At 51.1% G+C, this 12137-nt stretch overlaps 1 protein-coding gene across 1 annotated transcript; it reads right to left on the bottom strand.

Moving 5' to 3' along the window:
- Window positions 1-401: 401 nt before the first annotated feature.
- On the bottom strand, window positions 402-6067 carry LRP10 (LDL receptor related protein 10). The gene is made up of 7 exons (XM_037834529.1): window positions 5482-6067; window positions 5024-5068; window positions 4407-4542; window positions 3276-3466; window positions 2139-3156; window positions 1656-1785; window positions 402-1518 (listed from the first exon to the last, which is right to left on the bottom strand). The coding sequence occupies exons 1-7, from the start codon at window positions 5513-5515 to the stop codon at window positions 931-933; spliced, it is 2142 nt and encodes a 713-aa protein (XP_037690457.1). The 5' UTR covers window positions 5516-6067; the 3' UTR covers window positions 402-930.
- Between the last annotated feature and the right edge of the window lie 6070 nt (window positions 6068-12137).

The following is a 12137-nucleotide window of genomic DNA, read 5'->3' as shown; positions in this document are numbered from 1 at the left end:
GGGGGTGGAGGGCAGGAGTCACGGCTTCTGTGTTCCACCAGGGACAGTCTGCTTCTGTGCTCTGTGCTCTGGGAGTACTCCAAAAACGGGAACCTTCCTGGCTGCAGGGCCCGGCTGACTCTCCAGACTTCCGGCCTAGTAGTGAGTAAAGGGGTTTGGTGCTCAACCCTGGCTCAGTCACTGCAGAGCTGTGCCCCAGGCAGTAAGTGGAGGTAGAGAGGGTTTGTCTTTAGGATTCCTAGAATTTTCTTACCCTCTGAGTAGCATAAGACTCAAAGGTGGAGTGACTGGAAGATAGATGGGAAGAAGGGCAGGAAGAGGGCAGAGTGAGGCCCTCTGTGGGGAGGAGTGAGGTGAGAATAAGCTGAGGAGGGTAGAGACACAGGGCTCAGGCTCACAGCTAATTTGCAAAATTTTAAAATTTATGTTTCCTTTATTTTCGACCTTGATTTCCCGGGGAACGACCCAGTAGTGGGACAAAAGCATTTGTTGTGCTCTTTCTATGAGCCAGGCCCTATAGGATGGTTGAGGCTGGCAAAACCTCAGGTCCTGCCTAGATCCTTCCCTTGGGGGCTGGAGGGTCTCCAGCCAATTGGCATCCTGGTGCTTAAGGCCACTTTTGGGTGGGGTTTGGCAAAGATGGAGTGTCCAGGTCTATGACCCTTTAAGAACTTTACTTTTTAAAAACGGCCACCTGCATGGTGGTAGTGTGGGATGAGGGTGGTGGTTGAGGGACTGTGGTCTCTGGACTGTGTGCAGAGGGGACTCTGCATGTGGCCTCTCCCTGCATGAGCTACACAGGGACAGTGGGAGGCCCACAAGACCTCTTAGACTGAGGCACAGGGAGGGAAGTGGTGGAGGAGGAAGCTGAGCTGCCCTCTAAAGGGTTGTTGCCCTTGTGACCAGAACCCCCAGGAGAGCCAGGTCTCCTCAGGCAAGCAGTGGCTCATCCTCCGCCTCAACCACCCAGACCTCCGGCTCTGACAGTGGCAGCAGAAGCACGTCGTCCTCATCCTCTGGGGACAGGACTGCAGTGTGGGGTCCAGGTGGGGTCCAGGATGGCCCTGGGGGCCGCAGGCCAGGCAGGAGGCGGCCCCGCAAGGCCTGCACCACTCCAGACAGCAGTGATGGCTCTAGGGGTACTGAGGGCAGGGACCCTGAGGCCTCGGGGAGAGCAGGGAGGGCTGGGGACGTGCTGGCAGATGAAAGGGGGGACTTGACGGGCAGTGGAGGTGCCTCCTCCCCATCCTGCCCACCTACCGCCCCACCCTCCCGGGCTGGACCTGTGCTACCATCCAGGGCCTCAAGGGGAGGAGAAGAAGGAGTGACCTGGGATCTGGTCTCAGGGGCCCGGGCTTGGGGGTTGGTTCGAGGAAGCAAGCCCCAGCGGCGGAGACGGCGTACCAAGCGGCGCACTGAGCGGCCCCGCTGGCGGCGGCGGGTGCCTGGATTACCCCCTGGAGTCATATCTTGGCGTAAGATCTGTAGCAGCGAACGCAGGTTGCCCAGTACTGAGTTCTGCAAAGAGGAGAGGCAGACATCAGAGCTGGAGGGGATGGGAAAGGCCAGAAGTCCCATAGGAGGAGGATGCAGTGGTGGGGCCACAGCGAGTTGGGACCAGGAGGTGCTAGGGTTGGGGGGAGGAGGTAACTTACATCATTTGGGTTCTCTGTAGGGAAGTCCTCTACAGGTGGAATGGCACCCTGGGCAATGAGCTGTCCATAGGAGGGGGGTGCCTGCTGTTGCACAATCTCGGCCTCCATCCGGGAGAGGGGAGCAAAGATGCTGGAAGGGGTGAGGGCTACTCAGTCACTGATGGTTCCTCCCTGTCCCGGCCTGGGCAGGCCTCTTCCTTCCACATCCAGGCCAGACCAGCTGGAGCTGGCTTTGGTTGGCCATGGCTTTCCCAAAAGTCATCTGAGGTCCCTCCTTCCTTGTGGTTGCTTTCAGAATCTACAGCTGTCCTTTCCTCAGCTGAGCACCCTTGCCCCCAAGCTAGACAACCCCAGGACCCACCATACAAGCTGGTCACCCAGAAGCTATCCCAAAGGTAGGCATGCCCATGATTTTCCTGCAGCTTCATGGGCCCTGTCTCACCTCAGTCCCTGCTCCTCTACAGCCAGCCCCACCCCACTGACCTGTACTCCTGGGTACGTATGGCATAGAGCTTGCAGGTGCAGCCCAGGGCGATGACCAGCAGGAGGCCACACACCAGGCTGCCAATGACGGCGGCTGTGATGACCTTGCGGGGCAGGGCATAGGAGCAGTCCCACTCATCACTGCCGTCGGCACAGTCTGGCTGTCCATCGCACACCCACGTCTCATACACACACTTCTCATCCCGGCATCGGAAATTGCCAGGCTGGCAGTGTCGGCAGCGTCTCTCATCTGCTCCATCTGCACAGAAGGTCTGGTAGTTGCAGCGGTCAGCAGGCAGGTAGCAGGCTGTGGCACCAGGGGTGCCAGCAGCCCCGCAGGGATAATGTCCAAGTGGGCAGCCGGGGCAGTTCTCCTCGTCTGTGCCATCAGCACAGTCCCATGAGCCATCACAGCGCTGCGCTTCGCTGTAGCAGCGCTCACCTGGGCCCTCACTGCCCCCCAGACTGGAGCCTGAGCCGCAGGGTCGGTCCCAAGGCAAGCAGTAGCCCCGCACGTGGTACGTGGCATTGAACCCCCGACCACTGCTCCAAGCGACTGTGTGGTAGGCCACAACAGCCTGGCCAGACAGCGTCTCCACAGTGACAGCCTTGCCATTGCTGAAGTAGGTGAGGCTGCGCAACAGCCGGGGGGTTTCAGGGGGACCAGCACCATCATATACATGCACTGCATCCCCATAGCCCAGATCCAGGGCTGTGAAGTGCACTGCCAGTCGCCGGCCATCATGAGGGTCCAGAAGCCAGAGGCAGGACTGGGGGTGGGAGGCTGAGGCCAGGTGTGAATATCCAGGGGAGGAAAAGACCCCATAGAAATCCTCCAAAGTGCAATTGCAGGGCAGAGTGGGGATAGGGGCTGGGGTCAGGCCAAGGAAGGGTTCTGAGCGGCAGCCTGCCTCATCGGAGCCATCCCCACATGCATCGACCCCATCGCAGCGCTGGGCCCAGGGCACACAGCGGTGGTTTAGGCACTGGAACTCTTCCTGCAGGCACATCAGCCAATCTGTAGAAAGGCACCATGGAAAGGAGCTATGAGGCACCAGAGCCATGGGATTCTCCCCTCCTCCCTGGGGCTGCCGTAGCCTGCTCAAATGGCCCTGCGGACACCCCTGTTCAGCCCACCTTGGCTGTAGGTGAGCAGGAAGCCCTGGCCCATGGGTGCTCTGCCCCCGGCATAGCTGTAAGTGATGGTGACGTTGCCCCCGGGCAGCTGCAGGGGGCTGGCAGGTGCCTCGCACAGGGAGATGAGTGGCTGGAGAGGGGAATGCAGGATTAGGCGCTCTGAACCACAGGCCAGGTGAAGCCTCTGGAACCTACAAGAGTAAAGAAGAGCAGGACATGAGATGTTCTTGATGCTTCGACTTTTCTCTTTTCTCAATGCACTAGGCCCTTTCTGTCCCAAGAAGTACAAACACCTGCTTATCTCCAATTCAAACAGCCAAATGAAAACACAGTTAACCCGAATACCTTGGTAGTCAATGGGGACAGTATCACAGAGGCCAGTGACACCATGAGACTATGAGGTATATCCTAGAGCCCCTCAGAAAAATGGACTTGTGAGTTAAGAGCAGATTTATTGCTTTCCAGTTCTTGGAGTACTGTCACCCAAGTCTGCTACCAGCCGTAACTGGCAATTGCCATATAGCTTAATGAACAGAACACACCATTCCCTCCCAGTGCCAGGTGGGGAGGCCTGAGATCCCTGAGGCATTTTGATCCCTCTCCCCAGACTGCCCTCTCCCCTCACCCACCTCTCCCACCCTTCTCTGGGTAAATTCACAGGATACGAACTGTGCACGGCACATAGCCAAGTATACTTAGCATGGGCCCCAAACCCACTGCCCCAGATCCAGAGGAGCCCGGGGAGATCTGGAATGTTTAAATGACTGAGGAGGCTGAGGATGGTTCTGAGCTGATCAACGAGTATCTCTGAATCCCAGGCAAGGACAGGCAGTGAATCAAAGGACTCAGAGAAATCACATCTGAGCCCAGGGATTGTTTCTGGAGTGATTGCTGTCCTTCAGAATGCCCAGGACCACGCTGGATGTCCCAGGGCCACCCCAGCCTAGTTCCAATTCATCTTGTCTGGTCAAAAACAGGACAGGCTTTTAGGGCAGACGAAGTCAAATCAAATTCTACTCCTCCCTTGGAGACATGGACTAAAATTCCATGGAGAAATGATCCTTGAAGACTTTACCACAGTGGAGCAGAGAGGGGCAGGGGAGAGGAATAGGGTCTTGCCTTACTTCTCACCTGACTGTTACAGTTTGTTCCTTGCTGCCCAGAATGAGCCAGGTGCAGCTGACAGGGGAACTGCGGCTGTCCCGGCCCAGGGGCCTCTGTAAGGTGCCCTGCACTTCCAAGAGCACTGCTGGGGGGTCCTCACAGGCTGCAGAGAGGAAGATGGGGACATTGGTTGAGAGTCCCTAGCATTTCTAGGCTTGAGGTCCCTAAAGATCTGGGCTTTTCAAGAAGGAGCAGAGCACCCCCTCCATACACACATTAGGGTCACAACCCTCTGACCCCTCCCTCTCTCCATCTTCTGCACACTCTTCACAGATTCACTTTAAATACTAAAGCCAGAAGCAATTCTGAGGCCTGCTTTGTGCCAGCCACCGGGCCAAGAGGGGTAGGAAGTACTGTCACTACCCTCAGGGAGGCTACATTCTAGCTAGGGTGATCAAACATGGATATTCGTTAAAAACAAAATGTAGTACATAAAATCTACCAGGTGAGGGCCCACATTAGGCCCCCGTTTCTCTGTAAAATAAAGGGCGGATGATCTTCAGTCCAAGATCGCAGTAGGTACGAGACGAGAGAGTCCTCCTTTTGAGTCCCCCATTATTCCCAAGCCCACTCCCCCCACTCACCACGATTTGGGAAAATGATCCGGTTTAGATGGGCCAGAGCGCCCCCTAGAGGAAGAGCAAGAAAGGGCAGGAGAGTGAGTCACCCTTAGTTTTTTTCACCTGAGCAATTACAGGAGCAAAGGAAGCCATCTGGGACTTCCGGGCAGTTTATGGATGGGGGTGGCGGAGCAGAGGGAGGCTGCGGAATGTGGCCTCGAAGGAGGGACCGGCAGCACTGCCTGTGGGGTTGGTACGGTGGTCTGGGGAAGCCTGAGAGAGGATGAGGGCTGAGCGGGGTGGTTGGGGACTTCCGGGGAGCTGCGGCAGGCAGCGCTGGGGGCAGCGGCAGGGGCTGGGGGCCCGGGCAGGAACGGTGGGGTGAGGGGTCGCGTAAGAGGAAGGCAATCGGAGCGCTTGGGCCCGGTGACAGTCTTGGGGGCGGGGTGCCGAGTGGGGGTAGTCTTGTTTGGGTTTCTTACCCAGAAGGAGGAAGATGAGGCTGGCCGGCAGCATCCTGGGCCGTCGGGAGGTGCAGGGAGCGTCCCGGAGCTTCGGCCGTCTAGCTGGTGGGGAGGCGGCGCTGCTCTGGGCGTCCGGGCCACCCGGTGCCGCCTCCCCGAGGGGGCCCTATGGCCCGGGCTCCTCTACCGGTGCTCTGCGTGCCAGGGCTGGGGGCTGGGGGCGGGGAGGCGGCGGCGGCGGCCAGGGAGCAGGGGCGGTGCCTGTTGCCAACTTCAGAGTTGTTTTCCTTGGCGGCCGCCGCGCTGTCTCTCCCCGGGCCGGCTTCCGAAGGCGCGAGATTCGGCGCGGGGCCCCGTGCTGGGGCGCCCCTCGCCTACACAGCCAGCCTGCAGGCCGCGAGCGCCGGGGTTCAGGCCTGACCGCCACCTGCCGGGGCTGAGGCCACTTCTTCTTCCGGCTAAACTTTGACGACTGTCAGCCTACAGGGCGGGCCCCGGCGCTGCTCAACTTCTCCAGCGCGTCGGGCCGGCGGAGCGCAGCGGGGGAGGCGGAGCGGCGGCTCGACCCGGCCCTCGCGAGCTAGCCCAGGCGGTACCTTCGCCGGCTAGGGGGAGGGAGGAGTCCGAGAGGAAGGAGGGGGCGGGTGACGAGCCTGGCCCCATCCCCTGCCAATCAACGCGCGAGCCCCGCCCACCGGCTCGCCTTACCCTCTATCCCGAGCTTCCAGGACTTGTCCGATTCGCCCTTGACAAGCCGCTTCAACCTCCCCTTTTACCCCTGCTTTGTTTAGTGCATTTGGTGTAACACGTTTGTTGTCTCAGGACACGTTTGTAACACGTGTGTCAGAAGACATCTGCTTATTCCATAACTGTCATGGGGAGTTCTCTCCTTTGGACCCTTGAGTTCTCAGTACAAGTCCCAGTGTCTGACATCCTGCAGCACTTTCTGTGGTGCGCCTCTATTATAGCAATTACCACTCGGTATTGTAATTATTTGTTTTCTCCTCATTCCCGCCCCCGCCCCTTCCCGCCCCTTCCCTGAAAACTGAAACTTCCCGCGGGTTGGGGCCTTTGTACCCACAAGATTCTCTCCTGCTGAAACACAGTAAGAACTCAATACATGGTAAATAAATAAATAAATGAATAAATATGTCTTCATCACTTGCTGGCTATGTGACCTTGAGAAGATTACTGCTTCCTTCTGTAGTTCTCAATTGCAAAATAGGGTTAATTGTGCAATGACCATTGTGAACATTTAGGAAGATAATTCAAATTGAACACTGAGCATGGTGCCTGACATACAAGGAAGCAACTTTCAGTATTATTCTTCACAGGAGACAATGCTAATTTATGTGGGCTTGGGGTTACTGATTCCTGACTCTGAAAAATATTTGAATTCTACCATGAGCTTCTACTGTGAAGTTGCTTAGCACTGAAAGGTAATAGTAATAAATAATAACAATTAGTAGCAAACACTTTTCTAGCTTTTCCCACATTTCAGGCCCAGGTCTAAGTACTTTACAAGTATTTGCTCATTTAATCCTCTCAACTATCCCATTAGAGGTAGATAATTTTGTTACTCCCATTTTATAAATAAGAAAACTCAGGCACAGAGAGATTAATTATTTTGCCCAAGATCATGGAACTAACAAATGGTGAAACTAGGGTTTGAAGATAGGTGCTCTGGCTCTCGACAGAACTGACATTTTAATCCTTATTACTCTCTCCCCTTCTACAAATGGTAAAAACAGCTGTTTTCTGTCAATGACATTTGGTGTTGGGACCTCAGCAGGGCCTGAAACCATAGAGCTGGCCATAAAAAGGCCTTTCTTCCCACTTGGATCTCAGTCTCATGCTGCAGCTCTCTCCATGTTCCCTACTGCAGCCCTTAGGGATTAATGAGGAGTGAGATACAACCTGAATGTGGACAGAAGAGTTGAGCAAAGGGAAGCAGGGCAAAGGGAGTGAATGGGGGCATTTCAAATGTTTAAGTCCTAAAGGAAGTCATGGAGGTGCTAGTTTAGGGCTGGCTGTGTTCTCTCTGCTGGGTATTGTGCGTGTCTGGTGTCCAGAACTCTTAAGACTTCACTTGAGCTTCAAGGAGCTTACAATCTACTTTGGAAGGGAGGGCAGATACATAAATTTAAAAACCAGACAGTCATGGGGATTGAGAGTGTTGGGGGAATTTGGAAAGAAGCAACAAAGGTGGTAGTGAGGTGGGAAGAGAGCCAGGACTTTGGTAGGGTGGGGTTAATCCTTAATGGCCTGGGATGCATGAAGGGGACAGTAGCAAAGGGGGTTGCTGAGGAAGGAAAGGAGAGAGACCTGAAGCAAGCAAAGTGGCTTCCTGGAAGAATGGATACCCAAGGAGGAACGAAGGACCCGGAATGTAAGTCAAAGAGTAAAAAGTAGCTGAATAAATGGAAATTAAAAAAATAATAATAATAAAAATAAAAAGCTATGATGTTGGAGCAATCATCATCCATTAGGAAGAAATGGCGCCACAGTAGAACAAACTTTCATTCCATAAATATTTATTAGAGTGCCTTCCAAGTGCAAGGCACTGTGCCAGGCACTGGAGTTAATATTTAAGAATGAATTCAAGCCAGAAAAAGTGAAGAAGGAATTAAAGAGGATGTAGGTGTTCTAAATGATTTTGAGCTTTAGCTAGTTTAGTGAGTTTAAGTGTTCAAACCCATATAAATCACATCCTCAACCATTAAGTACCTTTGGGAATGAGCCTGTTGAAATGTTTTTGGAAATCTTTGAGCAATTGTGGGAAATAGTGGAATGAGCGGAAGAAGGACAGATGTTTGGATTTTCAAAGTAATAGCTAACTTTTATAGAGTTTTTACTATATGCTCGGCACAGTTCTAAGCACTTCACACATATTATTTGATTTTCACCACACCTCTAGGAATTAGGTGCTATTTTTATCCTCATTTGACAGTTCAGGAAACTGAGTCATGGACAGGTTCGATAGCTTGCTCAAGATCACAATGCTAGCATGTGTAGGAGCTAGGGCTTGACTCAAGGTGTCTGGATCAGAGGCCTTGTTCTTAAACACAGTAGATTCTGAAACTTTAGAGCAAGGAGGTTAGTTCAATACCTGGCTAATTTCTGGAATAGATGGTAAAACGTTTGGTTTGTGAATATGCGATGAGGGAAGAGCTAATGTGCAGGTCATTCACCTGTCTGCTCTGCACATTTATTCTGCTGCCTTTTCCCCTGTAAACTACATTTCCCAGGCTCCCTTGTTCTGTGACTTTGGTCTAGGTCTAGCCAGCTGGAGGCACTAGTGGGACTAAGGGGAGGAAGAAGGGAGAATCTAGGGTAGTCCCCATTCCCTCTGCTTCTGCTTTGTCCCCAGCAGAAGCTGTGCCTTTTCCATCGCTGGGGAGGCTAGGCCCTTAGGCTCTGGTAACACCACCTCTTCCCTCTGTTCCTCCAGCTTCCTGCTCTTGTTCATCTCTAGGCTGCCTTACTATCTCCTATTTTTGACTTTTTGGCGATTTCATCATCTTTTTGACTGGGCTGTTAGATTTCTTCTATTGGACTATTTGGCATGCATTGTTTTTCTAACCAGACCTTGACTGACATAGGTGATCATCACTAGTACCTGACATAGGTTAACTAGGAACTAGTCATGTCATTCCAAAATTATTCCCCCTTTTTGGGAGTGTTACTTAGGTGGTACTCAACATAGACTATCTGGGTTTAAGCCAGTAGGAAAATCTGGACTGAATGATAGTACAACTAGCGTCTTGTTGAAGTATATATTCACGGTGAACACATCCAAACTGATGTCAACCTGGAGATTCCCAGTCAATATATAAAGCATTAACTACATGAATGAAGATGTAGAAGATGAGTTAATCATATCTTCAGGTAACATGAATTGGAATTCAAAGCTAGAAGACAGAATAAGGAATCTAAAGATTTTGACAACCTAGAACCATGGATCTAAAGTGTCTATCTACAATGACATTAAGAAGAGATAAAAAAAACAAAATCCTACACTTAGGTTAAAAACCCCAACTTACAAGAAAGGATAGATGACTTAACTATGGATTGTGTGGAGAGGAATTAGAGATTTCAGTTGGTTTTAAGTGCCTGTTAATGATCAGTTTGATGTGGCTAACATACCTGAGAAGCAGTACTGAACTCTGGAGTCAGCCTGCCTGGATTCAAATCCCAGCTCTGCCACTTATCAGCTGAATGACACTGGGCAAGTTGTTTTACTTCTATGTACCTGAATGTCTCCATGTGTAAGATGAGGGTGATGATGATATTAATATATTGGTTATCTATTGCTGCATAATAATTTACCCCAAAACTTAGTGGCTTAAAATAATGAACATTTATTTTCTTACAGTTTCTGTGCATCAGTCATTTGGAAGCAGCTTATCTAGGTGGTTCCAGCCTGGGGGGTCTCTCACAAAGTTGCATTTATCTGAAGGCTTGACAAGGGCTGGAGATCCATTTCCAAGTGGCTTACTCATATGCCTGGCAAATGAGTGCAGCTGTTAGCTGTTGGTAGGTGGCCCATATGTGCCTTTCCACGAGCTACTTGAGTGTCCTCATGACATGGCTGCCGATCCCCCAGACATGATACAACTAAGCCCCAGAATGAGCAATCCCAGAGAAAACAAAGAAATGGCAATGTCATTTAAGACCTAGTCTTGGAAATCATACTCCATCATTTCTGCAGTATCTTTTTAGTTACACAGGTCAGCTCTTTTCATTGTGGGAGAAGACCTCACATGGGCAAAAAAACCAAGACATAAGGATCCTTGGGGGTCATCTTGGAGGCTGGCTATCATACGCTGCCCTCGGTTCCAATGATTGATGTCCCTCCCACATGCAAAATACACTCAATGCTCCCAAGGCTCCCAAAGTCTGATCCCATTACCACATCAGCTTGAAGTCCAGAATCATGTCATTTGAAACAGGTCCAGATACAGATGAAGCTCTTCTGGATTACTTCCTTAAATATAGCTCCTCGAGTACAGTTCTTCTTGACCTGAAGACCTCAAACTAAGGAGAGAAGTTATCTCCCTCTCCTCCAATCCCCACATACCCAAAATATAATGGTGGCACAAGCATAGGCTGATTGCTATAGATATTCCTATTCAAATAAGGAGAAAGTGGGAGGTACAAAGGAATAGTGACTAGTGCCCATAGCAATTCTAAACTCTAGCAGAGCACAGGTTGATAGTTCCTCGATTAGGACTTGAGGCCTGAGTATAGTTCCTCAGAGCTCTTGGCTCAAACCTCTGGACTCTTGGTTCCGCCCCCAGAGCCATCTTTCCTTTTCAATAAAAAGTACCCCATGTTTGCAGCTGGGTAGGTTTCTCAGCCTGCTTCCAGCCTGTAGAAATTCAGGGGTGCAAAGTCCTCCTCTGTCTCTTTCAGTCTGAGCTGGTGGTGTTTCTACCAATATCATTCTCTTAAAGTGCTTGTGGATCTTCTGTGAGTTTTATTGGGGTTCTCAGAAGTCATACCCACAAACCTCTTTGAGATAAACTCTACTTTGGGCTTCTGCTGAGACTGCTGAAGCAACACTCTTAAGCTTCTTTGAAGCACTATTTTTTTTTTTTTTTTTGACCAAATGGTTTTCTGAGGCACAACCGTAGATCCTTCTGAGATCTTAACAAAGGATTTTATAGCCAATCTTGGCTCCATCTTTACATCATCTTTTCCTGAGACTGCTCTGGATTTGATGTTTGCCCAAAAGCCTGTCCTAGTTTGCTAATGCTGCAGAATGCAAAACACCAGAGATGGATAGGCTTTTATAAAACGGGGGTTTATTTCACTACACAGTTACAGTCTTAAGGCCACAAAGCGTCCAAGACAACACATCAGCAACCGGGCACCTTCACCGGAGGATGGCCAATGGCATCCGGAAAACCTCTGTCAGCTGGGAAGGCAGCCAGCGTCTGCTCCAAAGCTCTGGCCTCAAAATGGCTTTCTCCCAGGACGTTCCTTTCTAGCAAGCTTGCTCCTCTTCAAAACATCACTCCCAGCTGCACTCTCTTTCCTCTTTGAGTCAGCTCATTTATATAGCTCCACCGATCAAGGCCCACCCCGAATGGGTGGGGCCAAGCCTCCATGGGAACATCTGATCAAAATTATCACCAACAGCTGGGTGGGGCACACTCCAAGCAAATCCAACCAGCACCCAAGGGTCTGCCCCACACAAGACCACAAAGATAATGGCATTTGGGGGACACAATACACTCAAACTGGCACAAGCCCCTTCTTATTTTTAACATCATTTGCTATCTGAAGAGGCTGAAAATTTTAAAATCCAATGGGTATTCTTGCTAACTTAGCCCCCTCCTTTATTATTTTACTGTAACCAGCAAAAAAAAAACCAGGTGTCACCTTTAATAGGATGCTTGGAAATCTCCTTAGCTAGATCTCGCAGTTCATTTTCTCCTTTCCGTGTTACTACAGGTGACTGTGTTGCTGCACTTGCTGTTGCTACATAATAAGGATCCTCTTTCCTTCAGTTTTGAAAAGAACATTTTCTTCACTTTCCTTTAAGCCTTCCTAGGCTGCCTCTTTCACAGGCCGTCATGGTTCTACTGTCACTTCAAGGCATTCTAGATTTTCACTAACATTCTTCCAGTTTCTTCCCACTGCCCAATTCCAAAGTCACTATTATATTA

The sequence above is a fragment of the Choloepus didactylus genome, chromosome 4, assembly GCF_015220235.1.
Source record: "Choloepus didactylus isolate mChoDid1 chromosome 4, mChoDid1.pri, whole genome shotgun sequence".
In the NCBI taxonomy this organism is placed as follows: Eukaryota; Metazoa; Chordata; class Mammalia; order Pilosa; family Megalonychidae; genus Choloepus; species Choloepus didactylus.
This window is presented reverse-complemented; position numbering and strand designations above follow the sequence as displayed.

Bases quoted from the DNA above. Each gene is read 5' to 3' on its own strand.
- LRP10 (XM_037834529.1), bottom strand. From the start codon at position 5,515: ATGCTGCCGGCCAGCCTCATCTTCCTCCTTCTGG. The intron at 5,069-5,481 runs GTAAGAAACCCA...CTCTTCCTCTAG, and splicing joins CCTCATCTTCCTCCTTCTGG to GGGGCGCTCTGGCCCATCTA. The intron at 3,467-4,406 runs GTGAGAAGTAAG...TTACTCTTGTAG, and splicing joins GAACAAACTGTAACAGTCAG to GTTCCAGAGGCTTCACCTGG.